Source organism: Tursiops truncatus, chromosome 9 (assembly GCF_011762595.2).
Source record: "Tursiops truncatus isolate mTurTru1 chromosome 9, mTurTru1.mat.Y, whole genome shotgun sequence".
In the NCBI taxonomy this organism is placed as follows: Eukaryota; Metazoa; Chordata; class Mammalia; order Artiodactyla; family Delphinidae; genus Tursiops; species Tursiops truncatus.
In genome coordinates, this window is record NC_047042.1 from 24,497,605 (window position 1) to 24,520,699 (window position 23,095).

General features: G+C 34.6%; 1 protein-coding gene across 3 annotated transcripts in view; it reads right to left on the minus strand.

Annotated features, from left to right (window-relative positions):
• Window positions 1–23,095, minus strand: part of HGF (hepatocyte growth factor) — an 83,335-nt gene that overhangs the window by 25,918 nt on the left and 34,322 nt on the right. For all 3 annotated transcript variants that reach the window (XM_019940506.3, XM_073809604.1, XM_073809603.1), the window contains 3 exons: window positions 22,530–22,648; window positions 7,888–8,062; window positions 4,264–4,391 (listed from right to left, as the gene is read on the minus strand). In XM_019940506.3, the coding sequence (XP_019796065.1) occupies window positions 4,264–4,391; window positions 7,888–8,062; window positions 22,530–22,648 (422 nt within the window). The remainder of the gene's footprint in view (window positions 1–4,263; window positions 4,392–7,887; window positions 8,063–22,529; window positions 22,649–23,095) is intronic.

Sequence of the window (23,095 nt, forward strand, 5' to 3'; positions counted from 1 at the left end):
ACCCAGTGACATATAGTGCCACATTTTAAATGTAATCTCAGTAAGGAGTCTATTTTTGGATTCTGTGTTCTGTCAATTTATTTATGTGCTAGAACTACATTCTTTTAATTATAAACTCTTTATAAAATATTTTAACATCTGATAGGGTTATTTACCTCTCATCACTCTTCTTTCTCAAGGTTTTTCTTAGTATAGTTACATGTTTATTCTCCTAGGAAAAATTTAGAATGAAGTTTTTGATATCAGAAAATATCACATTAAATTTACAAATTAGCTTAGATGGAATTGATGTATTTATGATGTTGAGTTCTCATATCAAGAACAAGGGATGTTTTTCTACATGTTAAAGTACAATTTGGGGCTTTCAGTAGTAATTTAAAATTTAATTACATAGATTTCAACAACTTTCCTAAGTTTATTCCTAAGTTTTTCTCAGTTTTGTTTCCTATTATAGATGTAGTTTTCTCTTTAATTAGATTTTCAAAACCATATATGAATGCTATTAATATTTGTATATTAATTGTGTATCCTGCTACCTTAGTGATTTTTTTATTATTTGAATTCAGATTTCCAAGTATATTACTATTATATCATTTTCACAAAAATCTTCTGCCTTTTTACCCAATCAATAAATATGCCTTCTTATCTTATTGTAAAAAATAATATCAACAGTGCAATGTTAAAGAGAAATATAATGTTAAATTATATTTACAATATTAAATAGTAAAGGAGATGCTAGACATTCTTGTTTTCTTTTTGACCTTAGTAAGAATACCTCTAATGTTTTCGCATCAAGTAAGTGGTGGTTTTATGACTGAGATACATCTACATCTATATATCTATATGTATGTACTATATATATATATATATATATATATATATACACACATATATATATATGAGTGGATATATGGGTGTGTGTGTAAGTATGTGTGTATTCCACAGATTCTTGAGTACTTTTATGAAAAATGCATGAATTTTGTCACAGTAATTTCAAAATCTATTAAGATTTGTTATATGGTTGTTTTTCTTACATCTAAGATGAATTATATTAATGGGTTTCTAAAACTGAACCATTTTTGTTCTCAGCCTAAACGCCACTCAATCATTATGTATTATTTACTTAATTTCTTTATTGAACTGTTCACTCAAATTTCATTTAAGATTTTTCTATTAATATTTACAAATGAGATGTCTATAGTTTTCTTCTGTGATACCTTTATCATGTTTAGGTTTCAATATTATAATTCCATCATAAAAATAATTTGGAAATTTTACTGCATTGGTTAAGCTACAGGGCAATTTACATAGCATTGAGATCACCTGGTCTATGAATTCATCTAGGCATGATGTGTTTGTGGTGGAATATTTTATTAGTAAATTTCCATGTCTCTTCTGTAGGAATGAGTCTAAGTTTTCTTTCTCTATCAGGGTCAATTCAAATAACTTGAATTATCCTAGTATATTACCCATTTAACTTTCATTTTCAGTTTTTACATGAGGTTGTATAAAATAATCTCATGTTTTCCTGTTTCACTGGTTATTTCTGCCTTCATAATTATTATTTCATATATTTTTCCTCTCTTGAGTCAGTTATCTGGTGGTTGTCTATTTTGTTAATTTTTTCAAAGAATCATCATTTGGCTTTATTCATTAGTTCTACTGTTTTCTTTTCTTTACCTTATTAATGTCTGCTTTTATCTTAGTTGTTTTCTTTCGTGTGTTGCTTTTGTTTTACTTTTTCCTCCACCTCTTTGAGTGGGAAATTTCATTTCCCTGTCTTCATTATGTATATTATTGATATAAATATTTAAAGCTGTGAATTGTGTTTTGTTTCCTGCCTTAAATGTACCTTATATAGTATAATACACTGTGTTTTATCAGTATTTTTAAAGAAATTCTGCAATTTCAGTTTTCTTTTTTTTAACAGAGTTATTTAATATCCAACTGGAAGAGCTTTTATATATATGTTAAATCAGATGTTGCAAGATTTGAGCAAAAGTTTTTAACTCATCAACCTATATGTGGAATTTATATTTCCTTCTATATAGAGAAGGATAAGAGCAACATCCTTTTGTGTGTGTGTGTGTGTGTGTGTGCATGCATGCATACATATCAAATATGTAACAATCCATACTACTAGCTTGGCAGTATTATACAATGACATAACTCTCTGTTAAAATTTCACAGCTGTATGTTGGATTGGCTAACAGTGTCTCTTAAGTAGGACTTATTCATTTTCAAATTGCCCCACAGAGCCTAGCACATTGTTGCATAAATCAGGTATAATATATTGTTAAAGAAAAGGAATATAATATATTGTTAAAGTATTAATGAAAAGGAAAAAGCATGGAGTAATGGAAAGGTCATTTTAAGGAGAATTTGAGTGACTCACAGTTGTGCTAATTTGAGAGTTCAGGCAAGTTATTTAAATTCCCTAAAGCTAATTTCTTCATCTATTAATGTGCAGCTCTATTATATAAGCAATAACATCAGCTTAACTTTCAAAACCCCAAATCCTCATATTCTGTTACCTGATCTTTGATAAGTGATATTTATGTACATAAAAGCATCTTAATACACATCAGAAGCTTATAAAACAATTGTTCTCACTTGCCTCTATCACTCAGAAATTATCAGTAATTGTTTAAATGACTAAGGCAGGGACAAAGAAGATCCAGCTGGTACCAAACCTTCCTTAATCATTGGTTTCAACTTTATTTCCAACTGACCTTTAAAGTCTGCCCAAGAACAGTGAAATTGATTGAAAAGGGACTCATCTCTTCTTCCCTCTACAACTGTTTTCCGAGTTGTTCACAAAAAATGGCACTGAGGAAAGTCAGGGGATGGAAGAAGTATGTACAGGGCAATAAATCCATGAAATAGAGTTTTAAATTTGGCTTGGACTTTTTAGAATGATTTAGGACTGACCATGGCCACGACCATCATAATTAAATTTATGTGAAAGAATGTGATTATTTAAAAATCATAACTCCTAATTCATTATATACCAATAGATGCCCAGAGCCCATTATTATTAATTTTTGACAAATGATTTTTTAAACCTATTTCAATGTGACTTTTCTCAACCACTGCTCCACGAAACAATTATTTTCAATGGTGTCTATGTTTCCAAGCACAATGGTGATTTATCCCAAATCCCACTGTTACATATCATCTCTACTACTAACACCCCAGTCCACATCACTCTCGTCTCTTGCCTAAATTACTGAAGCAATCATTCAGTTGATTCCCGTTTTGGCCCTTTGTCAGGAGTTCTGGCTATTTTTCATAATGTGGCCAGAGTCATCCGGTTAAAATTTAAGTCAGACAGATCATTTAGTTCCCATCTTAGAATCCTACAACAGAGTCTCTCCCCTTTCAGAATAGAAGTGTAAATCCTTCCAGTTTCTACTAGGCTTATGGAATTTTAGCCCAGTTGCTCTCTAACCTTGCTCATTCTGTACCAGCCACAATGATGCGCTGTTTCTTTTTTAACTTTTCAAGCACTCTCCCATCTCATGCCGTTTTCATTTGCAGTTTCCTCTACCTAGAATGCTCTTTACAAGTATGTGCACGTGGCACATGCTGCTCCCTGACTTATTTCAGGTTCTCCTTAAATGTTACCTTAATATGTAAGATCTTCTCAGACCATTAAAAGATAAAATAGCAACATCCTCTTCCCTCTAACTCTGGGACATTTATCTCTCTAGCACTTACACAAACTAACTTACTATCCCCACCTACTTTTTTTTTTTTTTTTTTTTTTGCATTACACGGGCCTCTCACTGTTGTGGCCTCTCCCGTTGCAGAGCACAGGCTCCGGATGCACAGCCTCAGCGGCCATGGCTCACAGGCCTAGCTGCTCCGCGGCATGTGATATCTTCCCAGCCCGGGGCACGAACCTGTGTTCCCTGCATCGGCAAGCGGACTCTCAACCACTGCGCCATCAGGGAAGCCCCCCACCTACATTTTAATTTTGCTTGTTTTTGTTTCCTGGACATTAGTTTAATGGGGTCAGAGAATTTTGTTTTGTTTACTGGTATATCCACAGTGCCTAAAACTGTCCCTGGCACTAGTATACATTCAAATAAATAAAGGGATATTGAACAAATTAATATATAAAAGAAATCCAACTTCAGGCTTGGTGACTTTGTTTGCTAACAGTGCAACAAGAAATAAGTCTTCTGCTGTAATGTGTACACCATTTAGGCATTTCCATTGAATTTAATCATGCCCACACTGCAAAATGTCAGCTATTACCTTGTCCACTTGACACATCACATTTTGGAATTTGGGAGCAGTAGCCAACTCGGATGTTTGGATCAGTGGTAAAACACCACGGTGACTCAGCCCCATCTGGATTTCGGCAATAGTTTTCTCTTAGGTCCCTATTGAGAATAAACATGTTAATGTAAATTGCCAGGGTTTCTTACATTGGTGAAGTCAGTGTTATTACATTTCTAGAATCCTAGAATGTATGCATTCTATAAATAGAGCCCTACGTTTTAGATTTAGGATAGTTATAACAGTTTAGAATTCAGTATACACAACTGACACTGCCCACATTACTGAAATAAAATGCTGTCAGATGTCAGAATTCTTTTTCTTCCACAGACCTGGAGTTTCACACAAACACTACTGCTTCGTGAAAGAGAGAAATAGTACCACTTCATTCTTCTCACTCATTTTCAAGACGTGGACTCTCAACTGTTACAATTTTTAAAAACTGGTCTGTTATTACTTTTTCATGGACTGTATATAACGTAGAAACACATTCTCTTTACAGAAGAAAGGCTATTATAACTAGTAGTCTTTAATTTCTCTTGTTTAAAAATGAAGTTCCACCTATTCAAACATTTGCCACAAAACACATGACAGATATTTCTTCTTTAAATTCTGTATTTCTTTGATTTATTTAATTCACTACATAGATTTCTTTTAATTCCAACGTAGTTCTTTCTTGATTTAGAGATTACAACATGCAATTTTATATTTCTGTAAAATTAAATCCTAATTACAATATAGATAACCTAACTATAGAAAAAGTTGTCAATGTAATACATGTACTTCCTTTATTTTACCAATGATATAGTTAGACATTTAGAGTTCACAATAAGAAAAAAGTCTAAACTAATATTATCTGTATATAAAAGGATTTTACCTTAATGCAAGGTTCACGTTAAATAAAATGTGAAATTTATGATTTGCTCTCCTGATAATGCTCTCTAATTTGGAGAAAGCATGTACTTTCTTTTCGTAAATCCCTGCTAATAATTTAACAAAATTAATATTCAGTCTATTGGAAGGTACATTATTTATTTCATTTAGGCCCAATTAAAAATACTACACTTTTATTACTATCCAAATTGACCATTAGAAACTGAAAAGCTTTTAAAGAAGAAGCTTGAGTTTGATTATAAAATCAACAGGTAATAGTTTATCTAGCCAAAATAGGTCCTGACACAACTGTTATTTAAGGTTGTAAGAACAGTGAATGCCAATAGCTAAGGCTATTGTATAGCAAATATTCTTATTTATAACCTATATTCAAGCCTTTACCCTTCTTATAAAATTATTAACTGGAATGATGAAGAAAATCTTTTCTTTCTTCTGACCAATTTATACTCATGTTTAAAAAAACTGTCAGTACAAAATACGTGCATTGAATTTTACATAAAGTGTACGCAAATTTGCAATTTTAGATGAATAATTGGTTAAATTATTTCAAGTTGTTAATTTAAGGCAAGATAATTAAACAGAGATCTGAGGCTATCAAAAATCTTAGTTTAGGCCTGCGTTTATAATCTATATCGAGAAGCACCTCATTAATCTAGATTAAGCAAGAATGAGAGTCAAGGTTTGCTCAAATATTTTTTCTAAGTTCTTTCCCTTCACTTGAAGAGAGAAGTGTTTATAATTATTAAAGCGAATTAATGATTATATGATTCATGTACATTCACCACAGGCAGTATTGTTCAGTTATAGTGTTTTTGTTTTGTTTTGTTTTGTTTTGATTGGAGTAAAATTGCTTTACAATGTTGTGTTAGTTTCTGCTGTATAATGAAGTGAATTATCTATATGTATACCTGTATCCCCTCCCCCTTGGACCTCCCTCCCTCCCTCCCCGCCCCCCACATCTCGTTCATCACAGAGCACCGAGCTGAGCTCCCTGTGCTATACAGCAGATTCCCACTAACTATCTATTTGACACATGATAGTGTATTTATGTCAAACCTAATCTCCCAGTTTGTCCCACCCTCCCCTTCCCACCCTGTGTCCACATGTCCGTTCTCTACATCTACGTCTACGTCTCTATTCCTGCCCTACAAATAGTGTTTTAAGGATCGTCATTTGTAAAGAGTCTCAGTTTTGGGGCATATCGTGTTTAGTACAACCAGAGATACCCAACCAGTATTCCATTCTCTGCTAGCCCACAAACAGTAAAGGCATCAATACTCTGAGTAAAATGTTGAGTCAGATTTTATCAGTTTTATAACACAGCTCACTTTTTGGTTGTTTTGACATTTATGTTTGGTTACCTTGACCAAATAACCAATTAAGAAAGAATGGCTTAAATTCCAATAACATGTAAGCTAAACTTTTGATCATTTTTAATTGTGAAATGTGTGGATTCAATTTCTATAATTATTATCTTTTTTCTTACAGATGAGGTTCATTTGGGTACTTACACATACACAATCTCTAACTTGAGTATTACCAGTCATTAGAAGTTGACAAAAAGTGTGCATGGCACTGACAGTCTCCTTTGTCTCCCTTAACTATTTGTTTCTCATTTTCTTTTCTCTCTCTACTTTTATGTTTATTTCTGAGGTATGAAACACATGGGTCAAAAATAGAGAGTGAATTGGTGTGAAGAAAATGAAGGAAATAAACCCCAGAGTGGCAACTCTAAATTTGTTATTATAAAATAATTTTAAAAACATAACAGATGAATATTTACTGTCTAAGCAAAGAACTCTGAATTGGCTTTTAAAATCTAAAAATAAAATAAAAAGCATAGACTATATCCCCTCTCCAGTGGATGGGCCAACTAATGTTCATAGTTCTCCATCTTGAAATGTTAAGCTCTCTTATTAAAAGCCAGTTACATAAAGGCAATATATGTTATTTATAGGTGCTATTTCAGCAAAGCCACTATGAATGACACGTGTGTTATAAATTTTAAAAGCAATCATTTTATGTTCCTAATAACAAGGTGGGCAATTTAAAAACACATGGCATTGTGGCTGTCTGTCTAACAAAAGTCAAGTGGTGAAGAAAAGCAGCCATGGAGAAGAACATAACAGCTATGTAATTGATATTCAAGGGCAGTTTCTTCCGCTTGGTTCATCTAAACAGCTGTTGTATTTCCCCACTTTTTAAAGAAAATTTAGAAACAATAAAAATCACTCATTCAAAATTTTAAAAATAATTTTTTTCAAGGCTGAAAACTCATCAGTTTACAATGTTGGTTGAAATCAAGGTGTGCCTTGTAATCTCCCCTAAAGTTAATATGAAAATTTAAGAAGGCACTAGTTTGAAACTTGCCTGGTTATCATTACCACTAATAGGTTTATTAAATAGACCTGCAAGAGCAAAGCTGTGATCAGAAACCTAGGGATGTGTTTCCCAAAGCATGGATGGTACATCAACCATCTGATTCAGAATCACCAAGAGTGCTTGTTAAAATGTATTATTTCAAGTCCAAATTTCAGACCTGAGCAATGAAAGTCTCTGGGGGGATGTATCTGCCTTTTCATTGCTGAATTTTCCCTAGGCACACTAAAGTTTAAGGATCACTCACACAGAAATTAGTAAAAAGCAACCACTCTGCCTCATTTCCCCCAGGGCCTACTGAAATTTATATTTCTCTAATTTACTCACTTGCACTTGAAATTTTCAGGAGTTATGTCATGCTGGTGAGGATACTGGGAATCCCAACGCTGACAGGGAATTCCATTCCAAATGGTATTGATGATACCCCGGTAACCTTCTCCTTGACCTTGAATGCATTCAGTTGTTTCCATAGGGACATCCGTGTCATTCATAGTACTGTGAGCTATTGGTAAAAAGAAATATAAATTTAAATAAAATATTTCAATCTGTCATCTACCTCTTAGTGTTCACTTGCATTTTATTAGCAGGGTTTTCTGTCACATAATTTTTATAATAATTGAATGGAATAAAAAATTCAATTTATCACTACTGTCTCACTCAAACGAAAGGAGGAATTAACATGGTGGACTCAACCATAGAATTTCTCTACTTATAAAAAGAACATTCTGGCTTGACTTTATCTAGACCTGTTTTAAAAAGCATCATTTAATAATATTTAAATTTCCTGGATCTATCTACTCATTATTAACAATAGGTGTAAAATCTCTCTATTTATTAATGCTTAAGTATTGCGTATATGTTTTTTAAAAATCACTTTTCTTACTTTTGAAATTGGAAAACATCTACAAATAATATAGTGACCAAGTGGGGAAATTTTAGCACTGTGCCGTAAGTTTGACCATTAAAAAAAGTACGAAAAAGAAAATTAATGCTAGTCTAGAGAACAGAGTTATTTTTTAAAAATCAGTTTGTCACTATTACTATCTCCATTCCAGTTCTTTTCATTCAAACACTAAATTAGTTTATTCTTGAAAAATTCTTTAAAGGCATTTTACTTCCGTATGTCACTATAACTTATACATGCCAAATATACAGTATTTCTGAAATTACTATACAATTACTCCTAAAATTAGTTTATTTAAATAGTTAAAAAGTTGGTAATGGTATTAACCGTGGTTTTCCTCTAAAATAATAAATATATTCTAAGCTGATATGTTACATTTTTCTTCTTAATCAACTTGTTGGCATTTAAGAAATATTACTTGCTTCTGGGCAGATTTATTTGATGCCTTTTTCCTAGTCCAACTGCAGTGCTTTACCATACTTCATGAAGATCCTGGAAATCTCAGTAAGAAAATTTTTAAAGTACAAAATTAAATTTACCACAACTTGAACTCTTGTCTTTTGTCTTAAGGTTTACTCACTTGCATAAAATATAACTCAAAACATTCTGGAGCAACTAAAATTCATATACCTTCTCAAAACATTCATGAAAATGTTTGTTTCCATGTAAACTCCCCAATTACCTTTATAACCTAAATGGTTATTCAAGGTGCCTCTGCATAAAACTCAAGTTGACAGCCTCTAGGATAGTTTAAGAAGTGAATAAATAAATGTCTTTGATTCACCCATTCTGGAATTCGGTGCATCATTTCTCCAAAGGAGAGGTTAGAATTAGACATGCCTTCAGAGGCTAGGGATGTCTATAATAGTGTTCCATATTTAATGGTGTAAATTCTTTTAAAGTGGCTCTTTAACTTTATTTTAAATTTCTTTCTTTCTTACAAATAATTACTACCTTATGTGGCTGAATGCTTTATTTCATTGAGTCCCATGCAAACTAAGTAGAGCCTAAGTTTGGAGTTATTCTGTGAAGTTTTGTGGGAAAAAAAGGAGGATTAATTAATGACCATCCCAATCACTAGAATGTTTTATGTACAGATTTCCAAAAATTGCCCTTTTAATAACTCTTCTTTTTAAAAACAAATCTCTTCTTCAGCTCATCTTAAAATGTGTTTTTATTTCTTATGTATCTACTTTAGGGAATAGAAATGCAGCTCAGAAATATCCTAAATTAAAAGGAAATTCAAATGGACATGAGAAAATGTCCAGAGATTGACCTATAGAATGGTTATTGAGAGTTGATGGCTTAGAGAATTTATATGTATTGATATTTGTAATATATATTGATTTAGGAAGAACAAAAATTTTGGACTGAGAGAAATGACTTCTATAGAAGAAGTTGGTGCTGTTTAACCAAGTTCATTACGATTTTAATATTACCTGAAGTTCTTTGATGAAATAGAAAATAAGATGGATTTCATAGGTTCTGAGGGTTAGAACTATATTTCATTAAAACAAATGCTACTAAGCTATTTTTCTGATGATTTGATTGTTACATGATTTGAGGAAAATGAGTATGTGTGGGAAGTCTTTAAAGGGTGACAACTGTAAAACAGGAAAAAGTTCAAGCTTGTACTGACATATATCATTCTAATTGTAAAACTATAATGTGAAAGAAGACAAAACGAATGTCCCCAGGAATCTATTAATTCATTAGCTTAACATTTTAAGAAGAAAAGTTTTGATTCCCCCACTTCTTGGGTACAAGCTCCTGGGCAGCAAATTTGTGACCTCAGTTAGGACTCAGAATACTGACAATGGGAGGAAGGTCAGAGTTAGGGCAGCCAGAGCAAAAGCACTTCCACTAATCACAGATTTCATTGCCTGACTTGGGTACTACAGCTCTCTTACTTTCTTAGTTATTTGTGTGTGTTTTGTTTTATTCGTGTATTACTGATCCATTCTTCTCAGTACTGTTTTAGCACTGTGAACTTGTAACCAAAGGATCCAGTCTTGATGAGTCAACCAGGGCCACCTTTGGCTAGATATGGGCCTATCACATTTCACTAAGTATCTAGTTCAAGGCTAAGCCCATCAGAGATTAACACACTGAGCTCCTTGGACTCTAGTATGATTTTCCAGACATCAACCTAAACAATGAAAAAAGAGGAATGATACAATTTAAAAGCTAGTAGAAGATTAAAATTTTTCTAATTTAAGGGTAAAGTTTTCAAATTTTAGGAGTCCCTGTGAAAAGAAATATCTATATTACAAAAACCTTAAGTTAGAGAAAAGAGTACCTATATAAGAATACTGAGGAAAATATTTCACTGCTGATTGATACACTAAAATTTCAGTGTCAAGTTCAGAGATCTGAATTGTTGTACTAACTTTGCACCTCAACTGCAGAGGTTCCCAGCAAGATTTAATTAAAGAATCTTTCACTTTAAAAGTGAAATCCTCATTTGAACAATTATGTCAAAGATTTTTTTCTAAACTTTCATTATTATATTTTAAAACTTATGATATAAACTTATTTTAAGGGGGTCACTAAATATTCACTAAAAGACAATGTAAGTTAAAATGGTTAGATTGAAAACCAAAATTTTGGATTTGGATTAAATAATTTGGATTATTTAACAGATTCTAATTTGGAGGTGGAAACTAGAACCTTTTGAAATTACAAAAATTACAGAATACAAAGAATTACTGCACATTAATAAAATACAATATTGTACAGAATAAATACAAATTTTCATTAGGCCTTGCTATAAACTGAATGTTTGTGTCTTCCTCAAATTCATATGTTGAAATCCTAATCCCCATGTTATGGTATTAGGAGTTGGACCCTTTGGTAAATGTTTAGGTTGTAAGGACAAAGCCTTCATAAATGGGATTAGTACCCTTATAAAAGAGACCCTGCAGAGCTTCCTTGCTCCTTCTACCATATGAGGACACAGGGCAAAGTGTGAACCATCTGTGAACCAGGAATCAGGCTCTCTCCAGACACCAAACCTGCTGTCACCTTGATCTTGGACTTCTCAGCCTCCAGATCTATGTGAAATACATTTCTGTTGTTTAGAATCCACCCTGTCTTTGGTATCCTGTTATAGCAGCCTGAGCTGACTAAGTCAGGCCCTATCAAGATGTAAAGAATCTAAATAATATTATTATTTTTGTCTCATTTTAATAAGCATCTGTAACTTTGAAATATATAACTAAAACAACTTGACAATGTTACTTATTGTTGTGTTTTAATTCAGTGGAAATATTTATTTTGATTTTAACTACAAACTAGCAGTATTCACATAGTATTTTTCTTTATTTAAAAAGTACCCTCTGAAGTTAGTGCATCTGTATTTATCCCATTTCACATTCAGCTGCTAAAAGTAACCCCATAAACAAAAGCTACATAATTCTGGTGGTAATGTATAGAATAAATAATATAGGCAAAAAAAGATATATTAGTACAACAAGGTAACTACAGTTTTCATCAATTAGTAAGAGTTATTTTGCGACTTCATGCAGCTGTTTAATAAATATTATCTGATGGGGACCATGATGAATGATTTGTCCATAGACCATTTAACTTTGATATAAATGTCTGATCTTTGTTGCCTGCTTGAATACTTATGATTCGAACAAAAGGAATTATTCCTGAAGCGCAATAAAACAGACTCCTTCAGCTGTCCCACTATATAAACATCAAAATTTGGTGCCAAAACAAAACAAATGTTTCATGCCAATTGATTGGGAAAGGGCTATTAAATGTTGGGAAAGCTATTCCTTTGGACTTAATACTTAAACATGAGACCTGAAAAAGGGAAGGCTCTGAAGAGTCTTCAGCGGCCTAGAGAAGAGTTAAAGAAACACAGAAACATCCCCAATATCAGCTGAAGATTATCAAGTTTAGCCAAAGCAACATGTTTTTAAAATACTGCATCCCCGCATCCACAAATGTTTTTGCAAGTATGTCTACCAAGCTCACAGTGAAAATACCAGGAACTCTTCTGAGAGTTCCTCACAAAACATTTTGCCAGGGGTGTCAGTGTTGGTCACCCTTTGGAAGCAGATGCAAAGATATTTATATGATCCTCAGTGGCCTGTGAGTGAAGGAATGTTTTTCTTTCATGACTGACATGAAGTTTTCTATTTGGAAATGCTTTAAAGAAAACAACATTTGCTCTTGAAATTTTTCACTGTCCTGTTAGAACATGATCAAATATAATGGTTACCTCTTGGAACACTAATTTCACTTTGCTGGTGTGGACCTGCTATGATCTGATTGCTCTACTATTTGGTAGAGAACTTTAAGGTTTGAATACATTTGTTGAGAGAATGAACATTAACTGTTATGTAATTGTTGGGAAGACCCTCTTGCCCCCCAACAGAAAGAGATCAACACAACAAGACAACATAGAATAAATCGAACCTTTTTCTCTATGAAAGACTAGGCAAATCCTTGCGGAGAGGCCACAAGGCCCTGACAGAGGTCCGTGAATGGCAACTGGAGAATGTGAGTGCAAATGTATATTACAGAAAACCACACCGAGGGATCCATAAGCTTTACATGGACAATAAGTAAATCCTTATGTTTACTGTCCCCTTAACCCTCCAAAAAACCTGGATTTCTTAGTGGTGACAAGCTATTGCTATTCTTTTGCCTGTAGTTAAGAACAATACCTGATTATTCTTGGAATAATTCAACCCAACCCACTTCTTATTCCCAGCTCCTGAAGAGCAACTGAAATATAGGATTTACTTTATGATGGTCCCTGGATATTTAGAACAGTGTGTAAAGCTACTCTCCCATCAACAGACTTGTGCTCTTTGGGCCACAGAGGGCAGGATCAGGCTCAATGTAAATTTAAAGAGCTTCTTGTTTTAAAATTGACGTGGGAAAATAGTATAAAGACCTCCAAAGCACAAACCTCAAATTGCTTGCACGTTTTCTTTCCATGTGGACCTGGGATTCCTGTCTGAAACTTTTCTCTGGACTTTATCCAAGACGTTTCTGGTATAAAATACTCAAAAGACAAGACTTTCATGAAAGGTCTTCAATCCTATACTCTTACTCCTTAGAAGATGACTTGGAAAAGACCTCCAATACAAGATCTTTCCCTTGAGAAAGGATATTGATAGCATTGTTTTTTCCTGACACAGAATACAATAAGAGGATTATATTTCTATGAATCTCTGTTCTGGCCTTGGATGAATTAATAAAATTTAGAGAAATAATCAGCTTTCTTTAAGAAAGAAAATAATTTGCTAAAATTATTTTCCCAACACACAAAGACACTGAAGTTTAAAACGTTACATATTCCTTTAAAATGATGCCAGCGTACACTAGTTACTAGGAGGAAGGATTATTTTTATGTAGTACCAATGGCAACATATCTTCTTAAGCTACTGTAACAAAATAAGACTGGGTGACTTAAACAACAGTAATATATTTTCTCATAATTCTGGGAGCTGTAAAGTCCAAGATTAAGGTGGCAGCCAATGGTTCCTGGTGAGAGTTCTCTTCCTGGCTTGTAGATGTAGGTATAGACATACCTTTCTGCTATGTCCTCATATGGTATGGAGAGAGAGATCACTCTCATCCTCTACTTATAAGACTACAAATCCCATTGGATTAGGATCCCGCCATTGTACTTCATTATCCTTTATTATCTACTAAAAGCCCTAGCTCCAAATGCATTCAGGGCTTAGAATTCAATATATGAATTGTGGGTGCTGGGGAGCACAATTCAGTCCACAATGATAATTTTGATAGAAATCTTAACTATCAAAGATCTGCCTCGGCCACACTTCTGCAGTGGAGAGTTGTTCAACAGGTAATAAAGTTTCAGTTATGCAAGATGAATAAGTTTTAGAGATCTACTATGTATAGTAGATCTACTATACTATGTTGTACATAGTACCTATAGTTAGCAATACTGTGTTGTATACTAAACAGTTGTTAAGAGAGTTGTATTCTTACCACACACACACAAAGGCAAGAGGGGGCAGGAGGAAATGTTTGCAGGTGATGAATATGGTTATAATCTTTGATTGTGGAGATGGATTCATGGGTGTATGCATATGTTCAAACCTATCAAACTGTGTACATTAAATATGTGATGTTTTGACATATCAATTATACCTCAGTAAAGCTCTTAAAAATATAAAATGGCTGTGGACACTTACATATCTAGAAGTTTAAAAAATAAGAAGGAAAAGAAAGAGGAAGTGAAAAATAAGGTAAAATATGACAAGATTTGTTTATTTTGTTGAATGAAAAGCCATCAAGACATCAAGCAATGAAGGAACAAGACTAGCTCATGGAAGCATGAAAACTGACAATGAGTTGAGGTGATGGGAAGAAGGTATGAAGCAAATCTTCCTGGTTGGCAATGTTTGGGAAAAGCCAAGTTTTCATATGAAAATCAAGAAGCATAGAAGAAATTCCAGGAGACACTAAAAGAAAATGAAAACTACCACTGAGCAGGAAGGTAACCGTGGTTCATTCAACAAAGACTTATTGAACTCCTGTCACGTGCAAGGCAATGTGGTAACTCTGTGGAATACAAAAACGACCTGGTCCTTACTCTTTTGGAGCTTACAAATTTTGATAGAGACAGCTATTAACCAAATAACTTCAGAAATAAATGTAAAAACCAAATTCTGAGAAGTACATGGAAGGAGAAGTTTATGTTGCTATAAATATACAATAAGGAATTTGACCGAGTCAGGGGAAGTCAAATGAAGAAATGATAACTGACTTGAAATTTGAACAATGGGTAGCTGTCAACTAGGTGAGGAAGGAAGAGGAAATTTTTCAGGGGAGAGGAGATGGCAGGGGTGAAGGAACTATAATGAGAATATGGAAAATATGAGGTACAGGGAGAAAACTATTCTGGCTGGAACAGAGAGCATGGAGAGAAATGTATATGAGGCTAAAGATAGGGGTGGAGGAGTAAAGGATGGTTTTGTTTTGTCTGTGTCCTAAGATCAAAGAAAATGATTAAAGAGTTTTAAACTGTTGTGTATGTGTGTGGTATGCTAGGCATAGGGAATGATATATTCAGATTTTTTTTTAAATGTCATCCTGTTTGCAGTGTGGAGAAGGGATTGGAGGGGAAAGCTGGTGAACGTGGATATAGCTCCACTCAGAAGGCCACCCAAATATTCAAGATGAAAATAATGCTGTCTTGGATAAAGGAGACAGTGATGAAGTGAAATGGAGATTTGATAGATACATAGAAAATAAAATTGACAGGACTTAATGATGGATCAAATGTGAGGAGTGAAGGAAAGAGCATGTTTAGGATTGTTCTAGGCTTTTGGGTTTTAAACTGTGTAAATGGTGGTACCAAACATGCAAAAGAGAGCTTAAAAAAAGCAGATTAGACCATCCTATAGGATAAATGAAGAAAATCAGAGAAATAGATAATAAATGATAAAAGTCTCCAACCAGGCAAGTTGCTGGTGGTAAAAGGTGGGGAACAATTGGAACAGCCAACAGGTATATCCTAGCAGGTGTACTTTAATGGGACATCAGCCTTACACGTATGACATGTAGCAAGAAAGTTGTTCTCAGAGGGATACCTGGGGTTCCAGAGATCTTTTCAGGGATCTAGGAGGTCAAAACTGTTTTCATAACAATGCTAAGATGTCACTTGTCCTTTTTACAGTGGAATTTCCAGTTGCACTTGATGTATGATATCCCAAAAGGCTGAATGCAGAAGCAAATATGAGACACTCAGCTATCGACTTCTAATTAAGGTAACATTAAAGAAATTTACAAAAAATCTAAAGCAACGTCATTGTCCTCCCTATTTTTCTGAAAAAAATAGTTATTTTTCTTTTAAAATGTTATATTTATTAATATCCAATGAGCTTATTATTTTTAATGAATTAAATGTTTTTTAATTTATGGTTTAATTTCCAATACAGTAGATATTGATTCATGTAACCCATGCAGACAATTTGGGGTTCTCAATAATGTGTAAAGATATCTTCAGTCCAACTGATTTAAATACTCAATGGGATATCTAAGGGACATCAACCACAAGATAAGGGACATTAACCACAAGTTAGCTTTTCAGTTGCCAAAGAGCTACTAAAGTTCACTTCAGAAAAGCACGATTAGTCCCAACAAATATTATTTCTCTCTGAAAAGCAGTGAACTAATGTATAGAACAAACTCTTATTCAGAATATGAAATTATTATTATAGGGGAAAACCATAAAAATATCAGTACTTCATTTAAGCACTGCATGGGACTTCCAATCTTGCTATATGTTTGCAGTGTCTTAAAATTTCATATTCTTGGAAGTCTGTTAAAAGTTACACAGCCAGAATATGTGTGGGCTGCTGCCATTTAGGTAGACATCACCTTCTGAAGAACATGGTGTGAAGGAGGACTGAGAAGGCCTGTCCCAGAATACCCTGCTACACACTTGTCAGGGGATGAGCAATGTTCATCCTTCACTTTCAGTGTTATACTAATTGTAAGATTGAAAGTTGGAAGCAAAGTGACAAGAATAAATTTGTAGTTCATTCCGCTTTTTAACAAATAAAAGGAATTGAGAGCAGTATTCAATTCTGGATCTGGTGTAAACAGCCCAGTGTCAAGGCAGTGTCAGCTTTTACTTTACTAGTTCATGCTAAAATTCTGAAATTTTAATTTTATCATAGATCTTGGTCTGTTTTGTTCACTTCTAGGAAAGTTCCCAGCAACTAGAAAAGCATGTGATGTATAAGAGCTATTCAACAAATATTTATTTAATGAATTCTATAGAAAAGGGGCAAAAACTCATTATGCTCTCTCTATGCTTCCTGGGATTGCTACTATGTCCAAGGCTTCTGCTATCACATTCACTTATGACTCTGCATGACCTTCAGGGAAGACTGAACTTAGATGTACTTTGAGCACAAACATGAAGCACCTGCATCTCAATATAAGCAGAACCAAACTTATTATCTTTCTCCTCAAATTTATACCTCTCTTAAATATGTATCATCTACCCAATAACTTAGGAAGAATATTAGACTTTACCTTTTCCCTCTCATTTCCCACATTATCCAATTCATCATTATATATGGGACATTCTAACTCTTTAATATTGCTCACATCCTCCTCCACATTGTTTTGTCCCTGCTTACTGCCTTAGTTCACATTCTCTTTCTTACTTGCCTGTTAAAATGAACTCTTATCAGATGCACCGGCCTCCATGCTAATTACCCAGAATACATAGTAATTCTTCTGGACCAGTAGTCTTCAAATGTTGTTGGTTTCTTTAATTTGTTTTTGTTTTTGCTCCTGTTACTAAAATAATTTTGAAAAAATATTTATATTCCCCCTCTTGTTTTTAAAGTTGACATCTACATTTTTTGTGCTAAGTTTAAATAGCTGCAAAAGATGTGGTTTCTAGCATGTTTTAACTATCGATAGTTTTAAATTGAAAATTTTTATATCACTCTTCTAAATGGATTTAATGGACTCTAAATACCACAGTGATTTGATACCTATACCTTTTTCTGGATAAAATGTACATTATCAAGTTCTTTTTCTCCTTGAATCATTTTTCCATTCCACTTTACCCACAGAATGTTATTTTAGTGTAATGTATTTTATTTTATGTTGGAGAATCTTTTATTCCTCACCTATCATACTTTCCTGAAAGATTTTTATATACTTAAATTTTTTAAAAATTTCTTGTGACCACAAAATTCTAAGAGATAAATGTACACTGTACTAAACACACACACAGCCACAAACACACAATTATACATATATATGTATACATGTTATGGATAGAGTTATACAATTATTAGCAGAACGTAAATGATAAACAGCATTAATATATAGTATTTTCAAAGGTCTCTTTGTTTAGTGTCCCCAGGACAGTGCACCACATTAATATTCAGGAAGGATTAGCAGTTTGGCTTTTTTCAATAAAGTAGCAAAGGGCAGTTGTCAATGGGCAGGGAGGAAGTTGAACTTGACTGACTCCTTGGGAACACATGCATCTCAAGCAGAAGACTTTGGAAAAGAATTCATATAGAAAACTAGGAGCTGGAATTTCAGCCCTTTAACCTATCCATGCCCATAAACCCCTAGGACAGTCTTTGTGTTCCCCGGGGTTTCATCGATACCGATTTGGAAGCTTCTGTTCTAGATGACAAATCAGATAAGACCACTCTCCCTGCTTAATTTTTCGGTGTTTCTCATGGCAACTGGATGGGCTACTCTTGGATCTTACTTCATCTGCCTCACGTCAATCTTATTTTTCTTATCTTCTTCCATTTCTCTGTCTTTACCCCATCCCTACCCATATCAACCTAATTACCATGTCTTGAATATTGCCGTTCTGCTTCACCCATCATGTCTTTGCACACCTTTCTCACTGGCCTACCTAATCACATTTTGTACAATTGAAATAAGGATTATTGACAGTAGATGGAAAGCACCTTTCTGTAGATGTTAAATGGTAGCAATTATAACCTTCTTATACAGTTATTATATAATTTTAAAAAAGAGTTTTAAAATTCCCCTTCAGCTTTAGAGGAGACAAGTGACACAATCATAAACTCTATTCTTTTCTTCAAACATATTGAAAACTCAGAATGAATTCAAGCAATTGGGACTGAGACAAAACCAGAAAGCTCACCGAAGAATCAAATGATACAAATAAAAAGTGACAATCAATATTCTCTTACAACTAGTGCATGTAAATATGTGTGTGGTATACAGAATTCTAATACACCCCTAAGATTCCTATCCACTGATGTAAACTCTGTAATCCCCTCCCCTTGTGTGCGGGTAGAACTTGTGAATATAATGGGAGAGCCACTCCTGTAATTAGTTTATGTTGTACCACAAAAGTGAAGAGACTTTGTAGACGTAGTTAAAGTTCCCAGTCAGTTGACCTGAAATTAATTAAAGGAAGACTTCCTTGGGTGGGCCTGACCTAATCAGGTGAGCTCTTTAAAAGCAGGTGCAGAGCCTTCTGCATTGAATCACAGTGTGGAGGCAAAAACTGACCGGTTATTTTTCAATCATTTTCCCAAATAAAGATATACTATTTTCCCAGGAAAACAAAACACTGTTATTTTTACCTTTCACAACTCTGTGTTAAGGGGAAAGAAATTATATGGAAGTTCTAAAGGATATGATTTCTGAACAAGTCCTTTTGACATTCATTCCCAGTGCAGAATCTTGGGTAAAGTTGGCTTATAAAATTTTAATACCTTTGAAAAATATTCTTAATAAATAAATGGAAGAGGGTGCAGAGGTCAGAGGTTGAAAGTAACAGAAAGCTATCCTGTTGGCCTTGAAGAATTAAACTGCCATATTGTGGATAGGGTCATGTGGTAGGAAACATCAGGCAGTATCCAGGAGTTGAGGATCTCAGCACTACAACCACAAGAAACTGAATTAGAATATTGGAATGGGACACCAAGTCTTAGATGAGACAATAGGTCTAGTGGGCACCAGGACTGTGGCCTTGTAAGATCCTAAGCAGAGGACACACCTGACTCATGTCTTGACTCCTGACCCACAGAAACCATGAGATAAGAAATATGTGTTATTTTAAGCTACCAAGTTTTTGATAATTTGTTATGCAGCAATCAAAAATTAATACACAATTGAAACCATCACCAAATTCCTTAGTTTTGCACTGTAGCCTTTACTATATGTATAAGCCAAAATATCTGGAAGACATTCTCTCTTATGCTTTCCAAAATTCCTGAATGTCACTTTATTTCATTAATTTTAATAAAAATATAGTCTCTCTATATAAATTAGAAACTAAAATCTGTCCTGTAATAAAACATTTTTAAAATATTCCCAAAGCTGAAAATATTTTTATCTTAACTACAATTGACCCTTTAACAGCATGGGTTTGAACTGCATGGGCCCACTTATACGCTGTTTTTTTTCTATAGTAAATGCTATAGTACTACATGATCCCAAGGTTGGGTGAACTCACGGATACAGAGGAACCCAGGAGGTTCAGCACCCCCTAATCATCATGTTGTATATACTATATACTGTATATAGGTTGTATATATTAATACTATATAGGTTGTATGTACTATATAGGTTGTATATACTATATACTGTATATAGGTTTGGGTCACAAATTCTGCCACCATTTTCTCAGAATTAGCATCCTATAAACATCACCCTCTGTTTAAAAAAGCCATCAGAATTGTTGCACGTTAGTTGTATAAATAGCTAAATGTGGACAGAAAAGAAAAAGAAATTTATCTAATAGTTAGAAGTGTCATATTCATTCTATTTTTTTCCTCTCCCAAAGTCTTTTAAAAATAGCCAGTCTTATGCATGCCAGTTGAAAGGTGAACGTGCCAGTGAATATGCATGTGAGTGTGTGTATGTGTGCGTGTGTGTGTGTCTGTTTATACTGGTCTTATTCCAGAGATGATTTTTGAGTGCCTAAAACACACACAAAAAGAAAAATGGAGGGGAAACTATTGGTTTATTGTACCTAGCTGGTCTAGAATTATGGACACATTAACAAGATTTAAAAACTCATTGAGTTGAACTAACCAATCTATACAGAGAAACACTGTCACAAGAGTCATCCCTTATTTTAAAGAACCAAACAGATGGTTCAATTTCCTTGGAACACTGTGTTCACATTGAGAGCCTTCCAGATTCTGCAGTTATTTCACATATGCCAGACACATCTCCTTTCTGTGGGCTTTATTTGAGTCGTCCAAAACATTTCCTTTTATTAGCAGGTCTAAGTGGAGAGATATTTACCTTGGCAGTATCATAGTGTAGATAATACTGAATAAGTCTGTTCAAAGAAAGAGCCTCATCATGCCAATCTAGGGAAATATGCAAATCCCTATCCATAGCCTCATAGCTGTACATTTATCATTCTGGGTGCTGGTACCTGATTGTATGTCTTTACATTTTTCTCTCTAGATATACATATCTTTATATTAGCCAGCCAATTTATAACATGATTCCACCTTACTAAATTTATGCAATTCTGATTTGAAAGCATTTTAGGATCCAGTTGAAAACATAAGACTGTACACATAGAAATAAAAGCATGTTTATGTCTAATTATTATCCAGGATTATTTCAGAGAAGAATAAAAGTGTGTGAGTTAACTGTGGAGGAGAGGACCAAGATTTAAAGGGATATCACAAAGCAAGTAAGAAAAGAAGCTTTTATCATAAACTCAGGAAAGTTGGGTAAAGGCCAGTATGTAGAAGGATAGTAGGACTGCTAAAAAACAGGTTGAGGGCTTCCCTGGTGGCGCAGTGGTTGAGAGTCCACCTGCCGATGCAGGGGACACAGGTTCGTGCCCCGGTCCGGGAGGATCCCACATGCTGCGGAGCGGCTGGGCCTGTGAGCCATGGCCGCTGAGCCTGCGCGTCCGGAGCCTGCGCGTCCGGAGCCTGTGCTCCGCAATGGGAGAGGCCACAGCAGTGAGAGGCCCGCGTACCTCAAAAAAAAAAAAACAGGTTGAAAGAGAATGCAGGCTGTTATAAGGACAGCCAGAGAGGTGAGGATCAGCTACTAGAGATTAAAGATGTCTGTGAGAAGCTTCTGTTAGACTTAGTTTTCTACACTGCAGCCTCTGTCATTCACCAGAAGATGTGCATAGTCAGTTGACAGCTCATGTTATGTCTGGGAGGATAGGTAGGGAAAGGATACAGGATTGGAAGGTAAGAATCCGAGGTCCTAGCTCTTATGGCCCTAATGACATTATGATACTGCACATAATCCCTGATCATTTTCCTCCCTCTGTAGATTTTTTTTCCCTTTTTCTTGGTAACATGAGAATGTTTGTCTTTACCATAAGTATAAATGTTTTGTGTGTACGTGTGCACTTGTGTGTGTATCTCTTTCAAAATAATGGCTCTCTGAAAATGGAAAAGATTGGGTAGGATTATGTAACACATTCTAAAAATGTTAAAACCTATACACGTTAAAGTATCAAGTAAAATAGTTGTTAACCTGTCTCACTAATAATCGCCTGCTTAGATCCAGTCTGTGAGAGGAAAAGGAAGCAATAAATTTGACCCTAACTTACCGCACATTTTAATTGCACAGTACTCCCAGGGGGTGTCAAGGTCAAGAGTATAGCACCATGGCCTCGGCTTGCCATCAGGATTGCGGCAATAATTATCATCAAAGCCCTTGTCGGGATATCTGCAAACCACACCAAGAAAAGTGTCATGTAAATCTGCCTGGAACACCACCCAGCTCTCAGCTCACAAAATAACTTTTGACTTAGCTCGGATACTGTTAGCTGAGGAAAGAAGAGATTTTCTATGTTTTGCCTTACAAGGACTGCTAATCATTAACTGCTGAATCTATTACTGTGCATATTCTACTAAGGCTAGAGTACCATCCCCTTTGCTAATAAGTTAGGTCCACTTGGTACCAGTCCACTGGTTGAGGTCCCAAACTGAATCCCCTTCTTACAAAGCCCAATTAAGGACAGATTACATAAACATGACCTCGTGTAGAATGCTCATTAAGAAAACAGGTCCTCTTCTAGGGCAGACTTAAAGTTCAAACTGAAAGTTAGGTTTCAATAGCTATGTTACTAATGATAGCTCAATTTTAGAGCTAGAGTCTTCCTAGGTCATGCCC